The 21,011-nt window shown below is 43.5% G+C and overlaps 1 protein-coding gene across 1 annotated transcript; it reads left to right on the top strand.

The window, feature by feature from the left end:
• Positions 1–1,113: 1,113 nt before the first annotated feature.
• On the top strand, positions 1,114–9,210 carry nr2f1a (nuclear receptor subfamily 2, group F, member 1a). The gene is made up of 3 exons (XM_023958538.2): positions 1,114–2,498; positions 3,775–4,302; positions 7,969–9,210. Exons 1-3 carry the CDS (start codon positions 2,066–2,068, stop codon positions 8,241–8,243), a joined length of 1,236 nt encoding a protein of 411 aa, XP_023814306.1. The 5' UTR covers positions 1,114–2,065; the 3' UTR covers positions 8,244–9,210.
• Positions 9,211–21,011: the final 11,801 nt, after the last annotated feature.

Here is a 21,011-nt window from a genome sequence, read left to right as displayed (position 1 = left end):
GTGCCACCGTCTGCAGTCTATAGGACTTTAGAAATAATCCAAAACAGCTTATCTTGTTAGAGATGTTCGGCTCATTTGCAAGACCCGCCGTTTGTACAGTACAAATGTGCATTATTTTTTCCTGTGATATTTTTTTTCTTTATGTTATGTTAAATCTAAACTAAATGGTAAGTTTTAATGAGCAGAACTGTGCCATTCACAGACGGCGGTGTGTACCGCAATGCGCACGCCAAGGACAAAACAGCGTGTGAACAGAAGAAATCAATTTGAACCAAAAAGAAGATGTCACTTATTCCTAAAATAAAGACAACAGTTCCACACAGACTGGTCCGAAACTTTGGGCAATATCTGAGGCAGAGTGGTGTTTCGCTGCTTTTCGTTTATTTGTCAAGCGTAAAAGCTTTGTCCTCTCTTGCCTTTACCCCGCTTTTTTCTTCTTTTTTCGCTATTCTATCCAGGGTTTCTTCCTCTTTTTGGTGACAATAGACGGCCCATACTAATCAGGTTTCAAAGTAAATAGCAGCGCGGGGCGAGCTCAATGTAAATTGCGCCTGTCAGAGCACCCCCCATACACACACACACACTCACACCGCCGCCCCCCTTCCCTTCCCTCCCTCTCTCCATTCCCCCCAGCCCCTCCAGCCGTAGATGGCAGCGCTGTAAAAAATATCCACGCCTCAAACGGCGCTCAGTGCAGCGCCGAGGCTTGGTATCACAAGGCGGACACAAGCTTCCATTTCGACGCGTAATGCCTTTCCTGGATCCCGACACCAGTCGATCCATCATGCGCCTTTACGCAGCCTATGTATTTCCAACAGAAATCCCCCCACCCCCCCATCTCTGGACTCCGATATATTGGCGTAAAAAACATTCTCCAACTGTAAACACAAGGAGGTGTATTTCAAACCCAGATGCACGGTTCCTGCTGTATTTTACGAATAAAATCACATTTTCACATCCGAACACGAGACTGGATGACTTCTGAGATGGTCACTTTTTGCAGTGGATAAGCGGAGGGGGATTCTAACCAATAGAGAAACAGAGAGGGCTTGGCTATAACCTCAGCCTCCCATTTTCTCTCTCCCTCTGTCCCCCCTCTCCTCCTCTCCTCCTCCTCTATGCAGGGCTCTGGCCAGTCAGTCGCCTTTGATTATCAGTCTCCAGCAGCCCCTCTCTTGGCTCCTTGACATGAGCACCATATAAGGCGCAGCGATCTCCATAGAAACGTGTCAGTTTCAATAGTAGTGTCAAAGTTCACTATATACAGACATTCGCGCAGATCCCCCGTTTCGGAAACATTGCTCTGCTGGTCCTCCCGTTTAAGCGCATTCATTTTTTGGGTCTCTCCTTCGTCTTGCATATTCTATTAGTATTTGGTGTTTTTGCTCTTCTTTTTTTACATTTTCTTCTTCGTATCCATTCCTCCTGCTGGAGAGGAGTGAAACTATACATGGGCACTTCTTTCGGCGACGCGATTTTCTTCCGCTGCTGGGCGAGATGACGAGCCTTATTTAAGAATATATAGATGTAAAAAAAAATCCAGCTCTTCAGTTTTTTCCTGCCCTCCTGCGCGACGAAGACGGGAGTGTAAAGGAGCAAGAGGAGGAAGAGGAGAAAGGAATTTATCTCCGCTGCACTTTGGATCGCATTTCTTTCCAACAAGGTTTTCTTTTTTTTTCTTCTTTTTTTTCTTCTTCTTCTTTTTTGTACTTGTTCCTGCGTCTACGTGAATCCTGCCTTTCCTCTGTGGCTATTCAGCATCTAACTGCAATTTGTTACGTCTGGACTCTGGTTTTCCTACAAGATTAGGGATTCCTGAATGGCTGACTGCAATTTACCTTGGAACTGGCCTCCCGACACTTGCAAATCCTGATCGGGTGCCTCTCCAGTCGCCCTCCTGCTTTTGAATGTATTGATCGCCGTTTTTTTTAACCCCATATGAGATTGCGTGCACCGATTTGACTTTGCACTGCCCCGTCTTTTGAGATCTCTTTTTTTTTCTCCCCTCTGCGCTATATCTACATCAGCGACCATTTCGCTTTATAGCACTTTCCGTGGCCGAGATATGGCAATGGTAGTTAGCGTCTGGCGAGATCCGCAGGAAGACGTGGCCGGAGGACCTCCGAACGGCCCCAACCCAGCAGCGCAGCCGGCGAGGGAGCAGCAGCAAGCGGCGTCGGCGGCGCCGCACACTCCGCAGACCCCCAGCCAGCCGGGACCCCCGTCCACGCCGGGGACCGCCGGGGACAAGGGGAGTCAGAATTCTGGACAAAGTCAGCAGCATATTGAATGTGTGGTTTGCGGAGACAAATCGAGCGGCAAACACTACGGCCAGTTCACCTGCGAGGGATGCAAAAGTTTCTTCAAGAGGAGTGTACGGAGGAACTTAACCTACTCATGTCGTGCCAATAGGAACTGTCCCATTGACCAGCACCACCGAAATCAGTGCCAATACTGCCGGCTGAAGAAGTGTTTAAAAGTGGGAATGCGGCGGGAAGGTGAATATTTAAGCTTACTCTTTAGTGCAGACACGCAGGGCTGCCATGTTGCATTAAGGTCAGAGGCGCTCTCTAGCCGGGCGTGCACTGCAGACTCCTTTTTGATCCATGTTTACATGAAGGCTTTTTATTTTATTTTTGGTGGTAGTGGAGGGGGGGGGGGTATAGTGTGCAGCAGCAGCAGTGATGCTCATGGAGGCAGGCCGTCTGAACAAAGCGTCTCGTCCAGCTGACCTTTGTTTTTAAATGTTCTAGTTTAGCCTGTTTGATATGCAGGTTATGGCGCAGAATCGTGAATTATCCTTACATGTGAACATGTCGGAGAGTGTGTGTGCGCGTGAGTGTTTGTAAGAGGTGGGCTTGTGTGCGTGTAGTTGTGTGTGTGTGTGTGTGTGTGTGTGTGTGTGTGTGTGTGTGTGTGTGTGTGTGTGAGAGAGAGAGAAAGAGAGGGAGAGAGAGAGGCTAATGGTCCCATCCCTAGCAGTCCCTTAAGCACAGGCTTACACATTTCTAAATGTACAGCAGGATTTGGATCCTGGCTGCGTCATCGTGGAAAACGGCCATTCGCCAAATCCACGTCTCCTCCTGCTCAGACACACCGAATCCTGCCGCTGAACTTGCCCATGGCTCATTGTTGTGCTCACTGCTGCATTAACAGGCCGTACAACTTTCATAGCCACGTCAAGTGTTTGATTCCAATTGATGCAGACATCCCTCAGTTAAGTCTATTATTTGCAGAGAACACTATAATCCCGCGTATAATATGCGCTGAATCACCTTCATATTTTCTTTTTGAATCCAAAAAGGACAAAAAAAACGCGGATTGGATTGCTTTGATTCGCAGCTGACCTTTTGATCTGAACAAAATGTGCATTTGTGGCTGCATTTAATGCCAATTATCAATCGCATTTGTGGCATTTATGGACACAGTTTGTAATAATTCTAATAAGCACAATTGCGCGTAAATTTAGAGCAGGAACACAAGCTCGACTGCTGACCTATTGTAATATGGATGATGAGGAATTTGTTAGATGAAAGCTGTTTTGCTCTCAGACTTGGGGTAAAGATAAAAGGGCACGTTGTGTGTTTCTAGACTGTCGATAGAATAATTTGCTAAGTTCTATCATCAGTTGTTTATTTCACTGCATGCCAGTTTGGTAAAAAAGGGGGGAGGGGGACATACTAGCTGGAGCTTGCTTTTCGGCTGTAATCCTCGTGGATAATGTTTACCAGTCCTGGATGCACATTTCCTCTTTATTTCCTTTCTTTTTGTCAGCGGTTCAGCGAGGACGAATGCCTCCAACCCAACCCAACCCAGGCCAGTACGCGTTGACAAACGGAGACCCTCTGAATGGCCACTGCTATCTGTCCGGATACATCTCGTTATTGCTGCGGGCTGAGCCTTACCCGACGTCCCGGTACGGGAGCCAGTGCATGCAGCCCAACAATATCATGGGCATCGAGAACATCTGCGAGCTGGCGGCTCGTTTGCTCTTCAGCGCCGTGGAGTGGGCGAGAAACATCCCTTTCTTTCCCGACCTGCAGATCACCGACCAGGTGTCCCTTCTCAGGCTGACATGGAGCGAGTTGTTTGTTCTTAACGCGGCCCAATGCTCCATGCCTCTGCACGTGGCCCCTCTGCTCGCTGCAGCGGGCCTCCACGCTTCCCCGATGTCCGCGGACCGCGTCGTGGCTTTCATGGATCACATCCGGATCTTCCAGGAACAAGTGGAGAAGCTTAAGACCCTGCACGTGGACTCGGCAGAGTACAGCTGCCTCAAGGCGATCGTGCTTTTCACATCAGGTGGGTGTCCAGAAATGTCAACACAGGATCATGTCTGTGATCTCAAACTGGGGGCCTGTTCTGGTCACGGCAGCGATGGGCGCAGTGGCGTCAGGAGTGTTGCTGTCAGATGTGGACTGGTCACGAGATGCTGGTGTGCCCAAAGAAATGCTGTCTTGTCAACTTCCTGCCACATATCCACCTCAACGCACCCCCTGTCACTTGGACCCGCATGTAAACAGATCAAGTGCCCCTCCCTGAAACCCGAAATTAGTCACAATTGTGTAGCAAATACTGTTAATATTAAATAAGCAAGTTTTTTGAAGGTATCTGAACTACATTTTAAATAGGCAATAGTTGGACTCCCAACGTTTTGGAACAGGTGTCATAGTGGCGCTCAGAGATGAAATAGTCAGTCTGGGGGTGATTTATGACAGCTGATGCGTTTATGAATGTCGCAGCATGCCTTTATCCCTGTTTTTCCAGTACAAACATATGTCTTCGGGGGCAGGAAATAATCCCTAACAGACTAAGATCAAAAAAGATCATGCAAGTCTGATGCGTCAGGGCTTCGCCTCTGTAGGACACAGAGCCGCACTTAATAACATAAGTTATTAGTAGATTAATCTTAGCCGACCTATTAATTTTCTTAGTTACTGAGGATAGTTACTTGTGTCAGGCGGCTTTGAAAAGTAATCAGCTGAAGTTTTTAAAACTAACCTACATTGATGATAGCTTAATTGATGGCTGACATGGTGAATAGTCCTAAATCTTGTGCGTAATTCAGATGTGGTTTTGGAGTTCTATGTGGAGCAGTCTGGGCTTTTTTTTAATTATTATTTTTACAGGTCAAGTTAAGTTTGTTGTGAAAGGAAAAAAGGAAGGGCAACACAGTTCTCAGTGGCCAAAACGGTATCTAAACTTTCTAAAACCTTTTGTCAGCAGTTGCTTATTATTTATCTGGCCAACACCAAAAAAAAAAAAGAGAAAGAAAGACAGAAATCCCTGCATGGCACGATTGATGACGAAATGGTCAGTTTTATTGTAGTTTGAAATTCTGGTAAAATTTGGAAATATTTAAAATATTTCAAACAATTGTAAATAAATTGTTTTGAATTTAATCACAGAATCTAATATCTGTTTATGTTTTTTAAAAATATTTAATCAATTTTGTTCCCTAAACTTAAACAAAGAAACTTGATATTTTCTATAAAACGTATTATATTATATTATATTATATTATATTATATTATATTATATTATATTATATTATATTATATTATATTATATTATATATTTATTTTTAAATTAAATATATTGTGTATACTTTAATACCAACATATGTTTGGATCAGGTAGTTAAATTCTTCAAAAATATATTTTTTTATTTGTACAACTTTTAAAAAGCTGAAATGGTATATATAAACATTCAAAGTGTGTTCCCGTTCAGTTTTCTATGTTGTTTTTTTGTTTCAAATTTTTTTTATTTATTTTTATTTTTTACTTGAGTAATCATGCCTATATTTTTTACGCACAAAATCATGGCAAAACAGTAAACGTTTTACGGATTTTGGGCAATTCGGTACCAAAAAGTCTGTGGGAGGTGCAGTCAATTTATTTATTTATTTATTTATTTATTTATTTATTTATTTATTGCATAATCAAAATGCGTTACTTCATCCATTTCCCACCGCGGTTAACTGGTGTGTTCCTGTGCGCCCTCGCCCCTCCTCTGTAACCGTGTGCCGAGACTCGTTTGCACGTCTCTTTCTGTGGCGCGGAGACTCGGTTCTTCACTCCAGTTGACTCAGAGGCCAAAAAATAAATAAATAAATAAAATTAAAAGAAACTAAAGAAGAAGAAGAAATCCATGTGCACATGAGCATCCCCCATGTTTTCTAACAGATCATTTAGTTAGCGTGATGGGCTACAACTGGTGTCGGCTGTAGAGAAAGTCACGTGGCTCTTCGGCAGGATCAGTGTGGATTGTTTGCCTTTAATAACAGCAGCCTTGTCAGCATTTGATGCATAAACAATGGTAGCCAGGGTAAAGTATTTTCCCCGCAGATCTGGATCATTGTCTTACATTAACTCGTTATCCATACATGCAGTAACTTGCAAAAGAAGATGTGCTGCTTTTGGATGTGGAAGATTGCCTTTCTTTCTGCCCATTGAGCTTGTGGGGCGCAGGGAGGCCTGATGGAGAGCTGTGGGGTGTCTTTGGGCTGCTTTATCCTGATGCGTTCACATGCTGCCCATAATCGAAGATACTTTTCTTTTGTCGCCAAAATCCCGCGCTATTTTAGCCTCGCCGAAAATTCCAAATGTAATTATTAGAAGCTCCATCGATTGGTTGTAGATGTTAAAAGACGCACTCAGCGTTAATCCAGGGGGATTTGCATACAGGGGGCTCTGACCGGCCGCGCTGAGGTCACATTAAATCACCCCGAGATCTCAGCGTTGCCCCCGGGTTCAAAAGGTTATTGTGTCTGGCTATAGTGAGTTATAGCGCAGAGAAATTAAGAAAGGGCTTAAAAGCCCGTGTCTGCTGCTCAGTGCATAGTGCTGGAAAACCAAAACGCTCTTTCATGTGCAGTTCCTACAAAAGCAGGCTCTTCTGAGGACAGCTCGGTGTTCATGTGGGACCGTGTATGCCAGCGGTTACGCAGCGTGCGTTTCCACCTCTTTATAATAAGCAGAAGAAGACATATGAGTGCTCGGGTGAAAAACAGATCGTTTTACAACAGGAAGGACGTGTTAGATTCTTAAAAACCTTGCAGGCGTTTGCCCTGTTACGCAGCAGAAGTCACCAGTCTGCTTCGGAGCGCGCCTGCCCTGTTTCCTGACATTTCATGTCGCTCCAATGCGACTATTGACTTCCTCAACTCTAATAAATTCGATTGCTTTCAGAAGTCTGTCCTATAGGCTACGTGGAATAAAAACAGGCCAAGAGTGGTCTATGGAGAGAAGAGCGGCGAAATCACTTAACAGCTTACTGCGGAGTAATTAGGTCACATTACATCCAGAGTAATTTCAGATTCATCAGTGCCGTTTATGTTGCCTTATACCTTTAATCCCTGGAGTGCAGACATAAAGAACCGCGGCCACCGAAGCTGCAGCCTGCCTTCCTCTTATGGCCCACCGCCCCTCACTCTGCACTTACAAAAACTCTGACATTTTAGCTCTATATTTCCCCCTGATTGCTGTGAGCACAGACGGCGATGCCCTCCACTGAGTTGTGCGTCCCCTACCCGGCAGCAGGCCCCTTGTTTATTCTGTATGACAGTCCCCTGCGCTCAGTGTGATGTCGCATGTTTGGGCAGCTTGTTTGTTCATTCCACATTGTCAATAACGCGTAATGGCGGGGGCTGAATGATAACCACTAAGCTTTTGCGCGAAGGAAATTGGGTATCAGATTGAATGGGGTGGAAATTGGGGGAGCAAAATAAGAAAAAGAAAACTTCTGTGTGTCTTTTTTTAAGTTAGATCACCTCAGATGCACTTTCTCTGCAAGCCTGGTGGCCTGACATAGTTAGAAATATATTTATATATATATTTCCCTCTGTTGTTCTTCTACTTGTTTCAGGAAATGCATACATTAGAATTACGTTTGGTCACTTTTCCTGAACGCGCTGGCCTCAGAGAACTCAATAGCCTGACCACAATGTTTTTGCTGTGTGTCCCTCAGACGCCTGCGGCCTGTCGGACGCTGCTCACATCGAAAGTCTACAAGAGAAATCCCAGTGCGCCCTGGAGGAATACGTGAGGAGCCAATACCCGAACCAACCCAGCCGCTTTGGCAAGCTCCTCCTGCGGCTGCCCTCTCTGCGCACCGTCTCCTCCTCGGTAATCGAGCAGCTGTTCTTCGTCCGCTTGGTAGGTAAAACTCCTATTGAAACCCTCATCAGGGATATGCTATTATCCGGGAGCAGCTTCAACTGGCCTTACATGTCCATCCAATGATCCTCATAAGAAAGAGGAAAAAAGGACCAAAATACAGCACCTCCCCCACCACCACCACCACCCACCCAATCCTTCTTCAAGAAGACTATATATAGGACGTTTTCTGACAAACTTGGAAGACATTACTTTTTTTCTGTCTTCTGGAACTGTGATGGAATACATTATGTACAGAAAATATCGGAACTGGACTTTACACCTGTGTAAATCCACCCTCATCTTCAAGAACAATACTCTTCATTTTGTAAAATACTAGTCTTTATTTTCCTTTTTTTGTAAAAAAAATACAAATAAAATGAAAAACATCATATGCGCAGTAAGAAAAAAAAAGAATCAAGACTTAGCGGGAAAATAATGTTTCCAAGCAATTATAAGAATTGTCCTGTGTCTATGTACCTCTCTGTTTTGTATTTTTTCTGGTTCTAAACCAGGGTTTCTGTGATTCTATACTAATAATTTTTGATATAACCTTTTGCTTCTTATAATGAGTGCGATATATGTTGTCGAAGCTATGTTCTCCAAGAATTAAAATTGAAGTGAGAATCTAAAAAACAGAAAAATAAAGAGATTTAGACAAATAAGAAACAGTCTAATCGCTGTGATAATATCACCACTGATGGCTGAACTTTTTTTTCAACAATTGATGGACCTGCAACTGCAGCAAACTGACCTCCAGGACATTTTTACTGACATTTTTACTCCAGGATGTCTGGGGCGCCTTTTCCCCGGGCTGTGAGAGCGCGTGGAGTCGATCATCGTCAAAGAGGAGAGACCTGAAAATCAAAAAGCACTTTTAATATATCATTTCAAATACATTTTGTTTGTTTCGTCTTGAAAACTTTCATTGTTTCTTGAACTTATTGGTTGTTGCCTTCAATTTGCTTACTCCATGATGCAGCTTTTTTGCAGAAAGGTCGGTTGATAAAGTTGTGTGATGGTGACTGTACTATTAAAAAGAAATAGGCAACGATGTCTCATTCTCAAGCATTTTCCTATGAGAACAAATGTCTTGTTCCTGTTTATTTATGTTTATTTTGAATTCATCCAATGGGGATCTGTTGTATCTCTCAAACCTGCAGTTACTCAGTCAGAAACATCCCAAAAGCCCTGTTTGCCCCCCCCCCTTCTTCCCACCTGCCTCAGAACACGGTGATCCACGAAATTAAGTGTGGCGATTACAAAACAGGCGCACTCCTCATATTTTCAAAGACAATGACTTTAGCTGGCATTGTCGATTTGCAAAGAGGGAGAACAATACATGAGAGGAGGTGATATTTCTGCCAGCCTGCAGTGGGAGCATTAATGTTTCGTATTCTAGACGGGATTGAAAGCCATGCGCACTGCACAGCGGCCACCTCTGCTCTTCCTCTCGTGGGTTAATCAAGGTGAATTCACACAAACTAAACACCCCAACCCTGCACACCCCCCTCCAACCCACCCCTCGGCCCCATTCTTTAAAAAAAAAAACCTCAGTCTTGACAGTGCACTGCATGCTTCAGCACTGATGTGGGCGTCATTTTGGCAAAAGGGTTAGGCCCCGTTGAAAAGCCGCTGTGATATGCGTGATCAATCTGGAAAATGTATTTTACAGCATGTAAGCCGGTCGATAGGAGCACCAAGTGTGGTGCATTGAGTGGGAATGGAGGGAAAGAAAGGGAGACCATGGAACCTGCGCTGAGACGAATGAGAAGAGGTAGAGGCGTGTGCGCGCGCAGAGGTGTGTGGGGTGTATTTTTTTTTTACTGACACATTTGGAAGAACATTGATGGGTCACACAATTTCTGTCCTATAACGTTTACACATCAACTTCATCCTTTTTGTCACAATTGTGTCCACAAAAGATAAAGTTATTTCTCTCAATGATCCAATTTGAATAACATAAACGCGATTTAGAACCAAACATGGATGTTGGGACTCGATGTTTATTAAGTTTGTCTGGTGGTCCCTTTTCTCATCACTAAACGTGTTACATCTTTGCCTGCTGACGCACAGTGTTAATGGGCAGAAGACAAGAGGCTCTGAAACGTCTTTTACCATGTTTGTTTTTATTGGATTCCGCATCGTTTTTTTTTTTCTCCTTTTTTTTCAAAAGTAGTAAATTATTAAGAGGTGAGTGGTTCTCGAGGAAAGACGTAAGCTGTGCTCCAGCATGTCCTCAGATGCTCTCACACAATCATGTCTTTCCCGCACATTTGTGGCTTCAAATCGACGAGTACGCAGCTGGTGCTTTTGCAGATTGGATTGTCGTTTCCTTGTTGTGGATGTGATGATTCTCTCGGAGCGTTAGGTCACGATACAGTTTCAAAATAACAACCTAATGGGCTTTTCCCCTTTCTAAATGTTGCTCCTGGCTGGATATAAGATGATCTGAACCGAGGAGGGTCGAACAAAAATAAATACATAAAGTGCTCATTCAACTGCAGATTTGCAAAATGAAGACAAAACAGAAGGTTTCTGTCTCCAAACAAACCATTACTTAATAAAAAATGTTTTTTTTTATCTAAAAGAAATCATAATCATCTTCTTTAAATTGGGATTTATATATTTTTTCTAATAGTGCGTGACTTCCCAACAGTTTTCGTGGCTTCGGACTAATGCTAGTTTATTCCATTCAGATTTCAGCTGCTTGTCTCCACATATGCTGAATCCCTCCAGAGTAACTATCCTTTATCTTCTAGCTGAGAGCGTTCTGTTATACAATTGTAACCCTGCAGGCTATATAAAGCAGTGGTTGAAAAACAAATGAAATGGTGCCATGTGTTCCTAATTAACGTTTCAGTCGAGGCAATACAAGCAAAACACACGAGGACTCTAAGAAAGTAAAAATGTGTTTTAAGCAGCAGACTAATTTCCTTCCTCCTCTCTTTGACAGCGTATGATGTAATATTTCAAACATCCCGATGATGTGCTTTAAATAACAGCAGTATTTTCTTTATTTTTCAATCTGCCGACAGCGTCAATTACCATTAATCACACAAAAGAAATAAGAGAAAATTGTCTACAAGGAGAAAAGTAAAGGCGCCGTCAGTTTGCCCCAGAAGCGCTGTGCGTAAGAGAGATGGATATGTGTGGTACACTGTAGGCTCCATTCGTGTCTCTGTAATATCGGAAACTCTTGTTACCAAAGTGTTGCTGCAAAATGAGTTAAAGAACCATTTACCTTTGTCTGCTTTCATTCATCAAACCACAAGTGGAGGGCTCCTAACACAGGGGGCTATTTGTTTGCTTTACACAAGCAGCTGGGTGCGATTTCACGTTTGGGATATCTGTCTGAAAGCGAAACATTTATTATCCTAAGTTGTCAGCGGGCCTATTTCACCAAAAAAAGAAAAGAAAAAAAACTCAATGCAAAGCGCCTGTGTTCTGCAGCAGCGGAAACGTCCTATTGGCGTCACACGTCACTACATTTCACTTATAGCTTCCCGGCTATGCCGGTCACATTGACAAATACTGTTGTTTGAGACAATAACTATTTCCAAATAGAGGCTGAGAGTATGAATGGGATCCCCTCTGAAGTGTGACATGGCTTATTTCTCATGTTGTCTTGCGCGTAAAAATGATGACAACGCGAGCAGGACAAGTGCTCTGCCGTGTTTGCTGCGAAGCTCATTCACGCAAGCTTGTAAAATGGCTTTGAACGCACGGCGAAGACTAATGTTATAAATTAAAGGCATTTATCGGAAATATCTGGTGTCTTTCAGCATCAGGTCTGAGTTTTTTGCGTTATTGGAAATATAAGCAGTTGATGTGGAGGCATATCGTGGGGTCTGTCCGCAGACCGCATCGGCAACCTTGAAGCCATGGATAAAATCCAGGCCTTCAGGGTAACAAATGAGCCCATAGCCGTGAATGTAACACAAGGGAAAGCCTCCCTGCTTACGCGCGCGCCCACGCGCCTTTGTGCACGCGCAGCCGCCACCACGATTGTGCGCAGAGTAATGGGATAATTTTTCATACGTTAGGAAGATATTTGCCTGCGTTTGTGCGCGGACACGTTCCTTGAAAGCCCGTGCGTAAAAAGCGCGTGTCTACGGTACGTCAGCGTGTTGGAGGGAGAGAAGAGAGGGAGAGATCCGCTGTGTAAGCGGATCTCTTTGTGTTGATTTAGGAAGACGTTTGCTGTATATAACGTCCAAGGCTGATAATATCATTGCCTGGCGAGATAAATAAAGCATTGGCCAAAACCATTGGGTCAGTTATCGATCCGCTTTTTCTCCCTGAGAGAACGAGAAGGCGGGGTGGCGGGAAGGAGGAGGGGGCTTAAAGACAGAGAGATGGAGAGAGAGAGGGAAAGAGACCTCACTCATTAGCATTCCACAGCCATGGACTAAACGCTGACAACTAACAGAGATATCCAGCTCTACACCACTGCATGCATTTTCCCCCCTTTGTCTTCTTCCCCCCTGGCCCTTCATTTCCAGCGGACAGATCTCTCGTCACAGCCAGCACATTTTATTTATGCCCTCTCCACTCCTTTCGCGAGAATGGACCCCTCGCAAAAGAAAGAAGGGAAAAAAGCTTATAGTAAGGCAGAAAGAAAGAGAAAAAAACCAGAGGGAGGGGGGTGAAGTTGTAAAAGCTGTGCAAAAGTGACAGCGCTAAGCACACTGGCTTTGCTTGAGAGAGATACAATTGTGTGTGACGTGACAAAATGGATGGAGACGTTGTAAAGTGCAACATTAACTTCTATTACTTAGGTATTCTAAGGGTAAGGAATCTGTTTGGAGTGCTCGTGAAAGAAAATAAAACTTCCATTCAGAAGTTTGCACTGACTTTATTACATTAAGAGAAAAAAACTTTTGCAAATGTTTGAACTTTTTACAAATCTAAGTAACATTTGTAGCTACTTAAAAAATGTCGTTTTTTTCAGTTGTGTGCATTTTTTAAACAAATAGATTAATATTTTGTAGGAGTTGAAATGCAATTTAAAGAAACGGTTTGACATGTTTTAGTGTTTTTTCAGACAACTCTATCTTAATACGCACTCAAGTCTGGCCCAACAATGACAGCTGTTCATCTGATAGTAACTTGGTGCTAAGTTTTCTCCCCTCCCACCCCGGGGCCCCCGGTCTCTGTCTTGCTTTGTTGTTTTAAAATATGCATGTCTCTCCGGAATGCCAGTCACGGGTCCAAACTTTGTGTGTCCCAACCACCCACATGATGAAATGATCCTTTTAAAGCGGGCTCAATATGTCTCAATCTGCACTCCTCTCCCCTCTCTAAAGCTTTTGGGTTCGGGACACAGCCCAGAAATGTATTAATTAAAGCGCTTCTTTACTGCGGACTTTTTAGCATCGCGGAGGAAAACGCGCAGTTGGAACAAGTCAAGCTCTGTCAACGACGGGTGGATGAAGATTCGTGGCAGGAAAAGATTTAAAAAAAGAAAAGTAAGGCTCATTTTGACGCTCTCTTTATCTCCCTGTGTGTCAGTTCTTCTCATTTTTTCCTCCCTGTCTTTCCTCTCAGTGTGAGTGTGTGTGTGGGTGTGTGTGTTTTACAAAGTGTTCGTGTGTGTTCTTCGGACTGAAACGGATAAAGCCAGGGGGAGTGAGTGAGAAAGAGAGAGGAAAGTGTGAAAGAAATGGGAGGAGGGAGATATACGTAAAAGAGAGGAGGACGGTGGACGTCTCTGCCTGCGCGCGTGTGCGCGCGCGTCTGCGTGGTGGTGTTCTGGCTTGCATGTGTGTATCAAGAAATGAATCGGGCATTGAACTTCAGCGTGTGACTTTTCTCGCGTGTCCAACAGCTGTTTGCATGTAGATGGAATAAACCGCAGCACCTACCAGGGAAGGGAAGACCGGAAATGTTTGCTTTTTAAAGATGAATCGGATGTAACAAGCAGCTCAGGAGGAACCTCTGGCTCTTTCTGTTAAGATTCCAGATGTTTATTTGCACCAAATGATTAGAAAAACTCGGTTCGTGCGCAGAAAGTTCTGTTGAGGAAATCCTGGAAAACCTGTTGCTTTTTCCAGCATCTCATCCCATCATAAATTACAAAAACAACATTATATATATTTAAAGAAAGAAAAATAGACAGACTGTGATAACTGTGTTCTTTTATTAAATGTGGACACCCCAACAGTCTAATTATGTCAACATATTCGAGGCCTGGGCTTCCATACCTGATAGCACCGGATTTTCCAGCAATATTACGGCTTCTCTTTCTAATACATTCCAGATGGCGCATGACTGTGCCACCGCGGTCGACGAGCCCCTCACTTTTTACTCAGCAGCATTTTGTTGCAATTACATCAACGCTGAGGCGAAATTTATTGCTGACCCACTTTCGCTGCGTTACACTCCCCAAATGAGAGGTTTTACAAAATGTAAAGCTATATATATGTATATATGTATATATCTTAAAAAATGTGTCCCTGATGAGTGATTTTAAGAACCTGCTTGTCAAGTTTTCACTCCAATGATGAAATAAAGTTTGATTGAAGTTTCTCATTTCAAACAGATCGTGGTTTGATGGATGAATATGTTATATAGACAAAACACACAGGCCGCATTCAAGCCTGTCCAATCTTTGTAGTTGCCTGCGCGTTTTTTTTCCTCCTCTTCTTTTTAGCCCTTTTTTCAGTCACTCACTCAAGCAGAATAATGCGTGTAAAGATATAATCCACTGAGCCCACACCCTCTGCACTCCTTCGGCAATGTTATCCACTGACAATAAATTGGCGAGCCTTTTAGCAGGTATCCAGCCTCTCTTTGCAAATCACCAATGTCATTTACCGAGGATTTGTTTAATAGACTAATTCTGTTTCTTTATGATGACTATATTAGGTCTGCTGTAGCATGATAAACGCCTCTGTGGCGAGTGTGGGAGCGTTTTTATTTTCTGTGCGTAAATGCTCAAAAAGCCATTATCTAAGGAAAAGAAAAAAAAGAAATAAATATGTTTTCTTGTGGAGAAGAGTTGAGAGGAAGACATCCATCCATCCAACCAACCATCTATCCATCTACCTTTAGTGTTTACCTGGATTTGTCAGGAAGTCTGCTGCATGTCTGCTATGATTGACTGAAACGAAGCAGTGAAAGGTATTTTTCATGTGTGCCACAAGGTACCGCTCCTGACAGTGTGAGGTTTCCCACTGACTCCCTTTCCCTCCACGCTTGGATCTCTGTCTCGCTCGCAGCCACCTCAGAGGACACGTTGATAAATATGTCTTTTTTCCCCCCTTTCTCCATCTTACTCAGCGCTATCCATCAAACGCGTGTCCACTGCTGCGCTGGAGGCAGTGCGAGGACGCCAGCTCACTAACTAAATCGTCAACAAGGGATGCTTCCTTTCTTTTTTTCTTCTGAGAATAATTACTTAAAGGTTGTGGTCAATTTACAGGACTGAATCGGCCTAAATCAGGAGTTCTTGTTTGGAGAAGCTCATCAAGTACGAAAACCACTTGGATTTGATCTGAGTAAAACATTAGATGGAACATTTTTTTTCCTGGCTTGTCCAGGTCTTGGACCACTCTAGGCCGCTCCCCCATGTTGTAAATGCTTTTTTGCCCCCACGTACAGCCGCTGTGATTATAGAAGTGCCTCCTCTGCCTTGTTAAAGGAGCCAAGCTCCAATCTAGCGTCTGTGTCGCCCCCCGAAGCCACCCAGCTATAGTGAAAGTGCATGCGCGTGTGCGCATGTTCGGAGGATGAGAGAGTGGGGGTCGCTCAGGGAGGATTGGGCAATGGGAAGGAGAGGAGCTGGAGGAGAAAGGGGGGGGGGGGGGGTTAACGGAGTGGCCCTTTCCCCCCGTTTGAGTGACACGACCCCTCTCTTCTCTTCAAAGGCCACGCAGAAATAAACGCATCTCATTTGAATGGCGATTTTTCTTGGTGGTATTTTACAGCCAAGATGTCTGGAATAGAAATGTGCATTCCCCCCCCCCCCCCCCCCCTTCAATATTGAATTGGGATGGTTATGGTGGATGGGTATTCAATATATTCCCATCTCTCCACATGCAGCATTCTGCAGCCAGTGTGGTATTTTGTCCATGACTACGCCACTGCCACCACCCCAACTCCCCTGCACCCCTAGTTCATCCAAATTCATTTGCATCTGCTGATGATATCAGCAAAGAATTGCTGGCAATGTATGAGACAGAGCTGGGGGGGGGGGGGTCTTATTTGGATAAAACCGGACCGCAGAGTGGACACGGCCCTAAAGGTCAGTCGCTCATTCATGTCATGGTGGCAGGGGGTATGGGTGCATGTGTGTGTGGTGGGGGGTCAGCATGGGGTTGCCAAAGAGGCTTATTTGAAAGCTGGTGTGTATTTGAAAAGGAGTGGACCACAAAGCTCGTCATACTTCAAATACGCCCCGTCACATCTTTACTCTTTCCTCCTCACGCAGGAGGCGGGTTATGAAGTGGGCTCTCGGTGCTGTGGCACGGCCTGCGGAGCTCGCGCAGCACCAAACACGAAACGAGGAGCTGAGTGAGGATCACAGAGAGTTCTGGTGAACAAAGGAAGATGATTTCCAAAGACTCCTTCAGTGGCCCTCTGATTACTAAAAAAATAAAATGGTCTATGCAGAAGTGAAAATATCAGAAAGTTTCTGTGGAGAAACAGCAGTTTTCCTTCTTAGAACACATCCATGCAGGCTGGGAAATCTTAGTGGGGCGATCATGTGTGGCACCGATACAAAATCTTCTCATGGAGCCAACCTGCAGTTTTCTGATTGCTCGGCTCTATGCTACAATTTGCGTAATGGTGGAAAATGTCAAAGATTTTCCTGTGAGGCAAAAGGGACAGCACCAGGCACGTAAATAACAATAAAAGAGAGCATTGTTTATATTTTTTCAAATACGTTCCTTTTTTGGTAATATTTTCTCCCACATTTTAATGTAAAAATGGAAACAAAAATGATCCCAAATTACTTACATTAGAAGGTAACATTAATAGGATAAACAAAAACACACAGTTTTGAGTGCTTTATAAATAAATTATGTAATATTTTATTTAATTATTTATTGCATATTTAATAAACAATTCATCGAGGATATAATTACCTGTGGGCATTTACAAACAGATTTAGCACTTAGACGCAGTAAAAAAGGAAATAAATGTTGCAATAAAGTTTGAATTTATACATTTACCCGTTTTTTTCTATTTGACAGGGAGTAGGTTTTACATTCATACAATGATGTTCTTCTGTTCATGGAGAAAGGGATTGATGTCACCTATAAATCTTTAAGGTTCATTCATTTTTATTCTTTATCATTTAAAAAAATATTTCAGTAAACTCCAGTAAAACCCTTTTTAATAGAAATATTCTGTATCAAGCCTACATGACGATGAGGCAGAAAATGACTTGTTTGTGACGTTCACTCCTGACTTGGTCTGCAGTGTCGCTTCAGGTTACATGTAAGCTTTCCGTTCTCACTCGGACTGAGATGAATAATGACACCAAGTGTCTGCGTTTCAGAGACACCCGCTCGCCATTGATTGCTGCACTAATTGAGCTCGTGCCCCTATCCTCGCGATCAGACTTTTATCATTATTACTCATCATTATTAGTTCTTATATTCGTTAAGGCTGTTCATGCTGCTGTTGTTCTGTCATTACTAACACTCACTTGGCTGTCTTTTTGCATGAAATGAAAGTGGAAGTGAATTTCCTTTTCGGAAAAAATGTGGAAATGTTGCTTCTGTACACATTAGAGTTTCAGTGAATCCTGTTTGTCTTTCTTCGTCATGGTTAAAAACTATAAACTCAGCAGCTGATGCATGGTTTTGTTTGTGGTGCACATTTGCATCTCAGCTGCACAGCTGTAATGAGGGCTGAGTGATAGCATCAATTGGTTGCCAAGGTTGAGAGTTTATAATAAAACTTCCCCGTCCTATGATCACCTGACCTGCGGGGAGCCGCATTTAAACTTTGACTGGCTGAAAACAATAAACACTCGATCCACTAACACCTAGCAGTCCCCCTTCCCTCAGCATCCACGGCTTCCATTCAAGTTTGAGGTGTCTGGGAGCGCAAAGCTGCGGCATTGTGTGGCGCCCCTCTGTGCCCTTGCGTGCTGTGTGCGTAAAGGCAGCCACCTTTACGCACACAGACCCTCCGCTGTTTTTTGTTACTTAGTTTGCTAGATGGCGCTCTGTGTTGTTGGACCTCCTAACACAAGAACCGCCCTGCACTCTCTCCCTCACTCTTTCTCTCCACAGTCACAGTCCACGGCGCAGCAGAGAGGCTTTTCCACGCTCTTTTTTTGTAACCAGGGGTTTCAGCAGCTGCTCCAAAGCTGTGGAAAGTGGGGAGATTCCTATAATGATATTATCCTGCGTCGGCTGACATTTCGGCATGCTTTGTTAAACTGTGTCATCGATCAGAAACAGCATTCATTTAGGTTGTAAACTGAAGATACTCGGAATTTTCTCGAAATCTGAGCTGATGAGGATTGTTTGAAAATGAAAAGCATTTTAAAAAATCACATATTCAAAGAAAAAGTTGGATAGTAATAATTACAAGAACCACCACCTGCACAGTTAATCCTAATACTAATACTGATAATTATTATTATCTTAGCCTATAATAATAACAAAAAATAACGAGGTTGAAACAGAAAAATATCAGAAAATATTTACAGTAAAAAAATCATATCTGCATTAATGACTAATAGAGCCCATTTCTACACTTAAGTCCAATTAACAAAAATGTTTTCTCGAACAATTGAACATTTTTAATGTTTGCTGGCAGAGGTTTGTACCACAAATGGGGTGTTCTCTAGGAAAAAGGACCTTTGTTTGGCCTGCTGAGTGGCCCTCTCTACTCTTGGATATACTGCTGCAGTTACACTTTCACTAAGCAGCGGCTTGTCGGCGTCTGACGTTGATGAATGTGCTGGAGCCTCGGAGAGCCTTTTACAGCTGTCTTAAAGCGCGTCGCGGCCCAGGCGCAGCCGCAAAGCCATCAGGTGAACGAGCCCTAAAACGGCAGACAAAGAAACAGACATTTACAGCATCTGTTGCGCTAAAAAAACAACTTTATAAACATTTTATTTAAAGATATTTGAGTCTTTTTATTTATTGGGAATTCACTTTTAGTGGATCAGACTGAAACAGAAAAAATCTGCAGTGATTTGTGACAGTGACATTTGATGAGGAAAAGACCAAGACTTAACCACTTTGTTAAATTATTCTGTTTTTAGACTCACATTTTAACTGTTAAAAAATAGAAACATCATAAGAGGAGGAAAAATTCTCCTTCTTAGGTGGAGATAAGGCGTTTGCCAGGGCAACTCTCACACCAGAGCAAATAAAAAGAGCCTATTTAAACGTTTTTTTTTATGTCAAATTTATTTATCCTCTTTCAAAACAAAAAGTAAACTGAATTTAATCGTTTTTAACTTTGAAAAATAAATCAAATGAAGGAGAAAGTACAGGTTTCAGTCACAAGCAACCTCCTGTAGCTGCAAGAACTATTTTAAAGACAAGAATTTAACTGATAAATAGTCTGTTCTGAAAGTCCTCCACACCCCCGCTGGATCGGTTGTGATGCTGCACAGCGGGTCTGCTTGTATACTGAGGGGCTTCCTACCTGCAGCCTCGGGACGACACAAACCCAGTCAGGTTTCACCTCTTCCCCTCCAAATCTGCGCTTTCTCCCGCTGCCATTTACTGTCCGCCAACGGGCTCTTAACAGCCTGTCTGGGAGCGGGGGAGGAAAGGAAGCCGAGTTTTGCTCTTCTTAAACAATGACCATCATCCCCTCTTATACGTGTTGGAAATATTTCTGCTTATTTGTTTGCCTGAGATTTGACTCACACAGTGATCTCGCAGGCAAAAGCATGGGCTGCATGTTCAATTAAGGTGGAACAATGCGTGGGGACAAAGATGGCCTCGATTGAAATTGATCAGAAGCGCAGAAGCCAAGACTAAAAAAAAAAAAAGAAAGAAAAGAAAAACAGAGTAAAAAGCACGCAGACAAACAGTCTCCTCCTTTGTTTTGACTTCCTGTTACCTCCTTTCTTATCTGCTCTAAGTCATTTCTGAAACTGCAGCCTTTATGAATTTGGAAATAATTCTGGCTGAATGTAAAGATTTTAATACCCTTCCATCCTGTCTGGGCTAATTGGCTCTTTTTTTAAATCCTTCCTGTCTTTTAATCGAATTTGCCACATTTCCCGGTATATAAGCCACAGTTTGGGCTCTATCCCTAAATCCAAGGTTTGCCATAAATTCCTAAAAGGGAAAACAAGAGATGTCCCCGTCACAATGGGGATTTGAACGAATTAAAACACATCCCCGCTTGCCGGTGATGGACGGGCAGAAAAAAAAGTATGGGGTGTAGGCGCGCGCTTTTTAAGTAACTTGCTGTCATAGTTAGCAGTGCTCTGATATGGACGGTGGCTGCAGAGCCTCATCTCTTGGGGTTTTAATTAACAAGCTGTCTCAAAGCTGTGGAGCTCCATCAAACAGCCCCTCTTCCCCCCCCCCCCCCACTCCTTTTTCTTCTTTCTCTAACAGTAAATCCTCCTCCCGTCAGAGCCGCCGGCTTCTTTCTCAAACTTTAGACGCGCATCTTCCCAAATCAACTTGTGCGCACAGCAGCTGATGGACTGCAACTATTCTGAGCTACAATATCAATGGCTCGTTTTTTTTTCCTGTTTTATTTGACTTGGCATGTGAAAGCGCGTCGTGTCTTCTTCAGACATCCACGTACCGTGTGGCTCTGCTGAATCTGACTTGGGGGGTGAAGAACTGCTGCTGTCTCGCGGGATGCCGAGATGTCCAGTGCAAAACTGAAATGAATGCGGGCGGAGAGGTCCAA

Source organism: Oryzias latipes, chromosome 9 (assembly GCF_053564925.1).
Source record: "Oryzias latipes strain Hd-rR chromosome 9, Olatipes_Hd-rR_3.1".
NCBI classification, from domain to species: domain Eukaryota; kingdom Metazoa; phylum Chordata; class Actinopteri; order Beloniformes; family Adrianichthyidae; genus Oryzias; species Oryzias latipes.
This window is presented reverse-complemented; position numbering and strand designations above follow the sequence as displayed.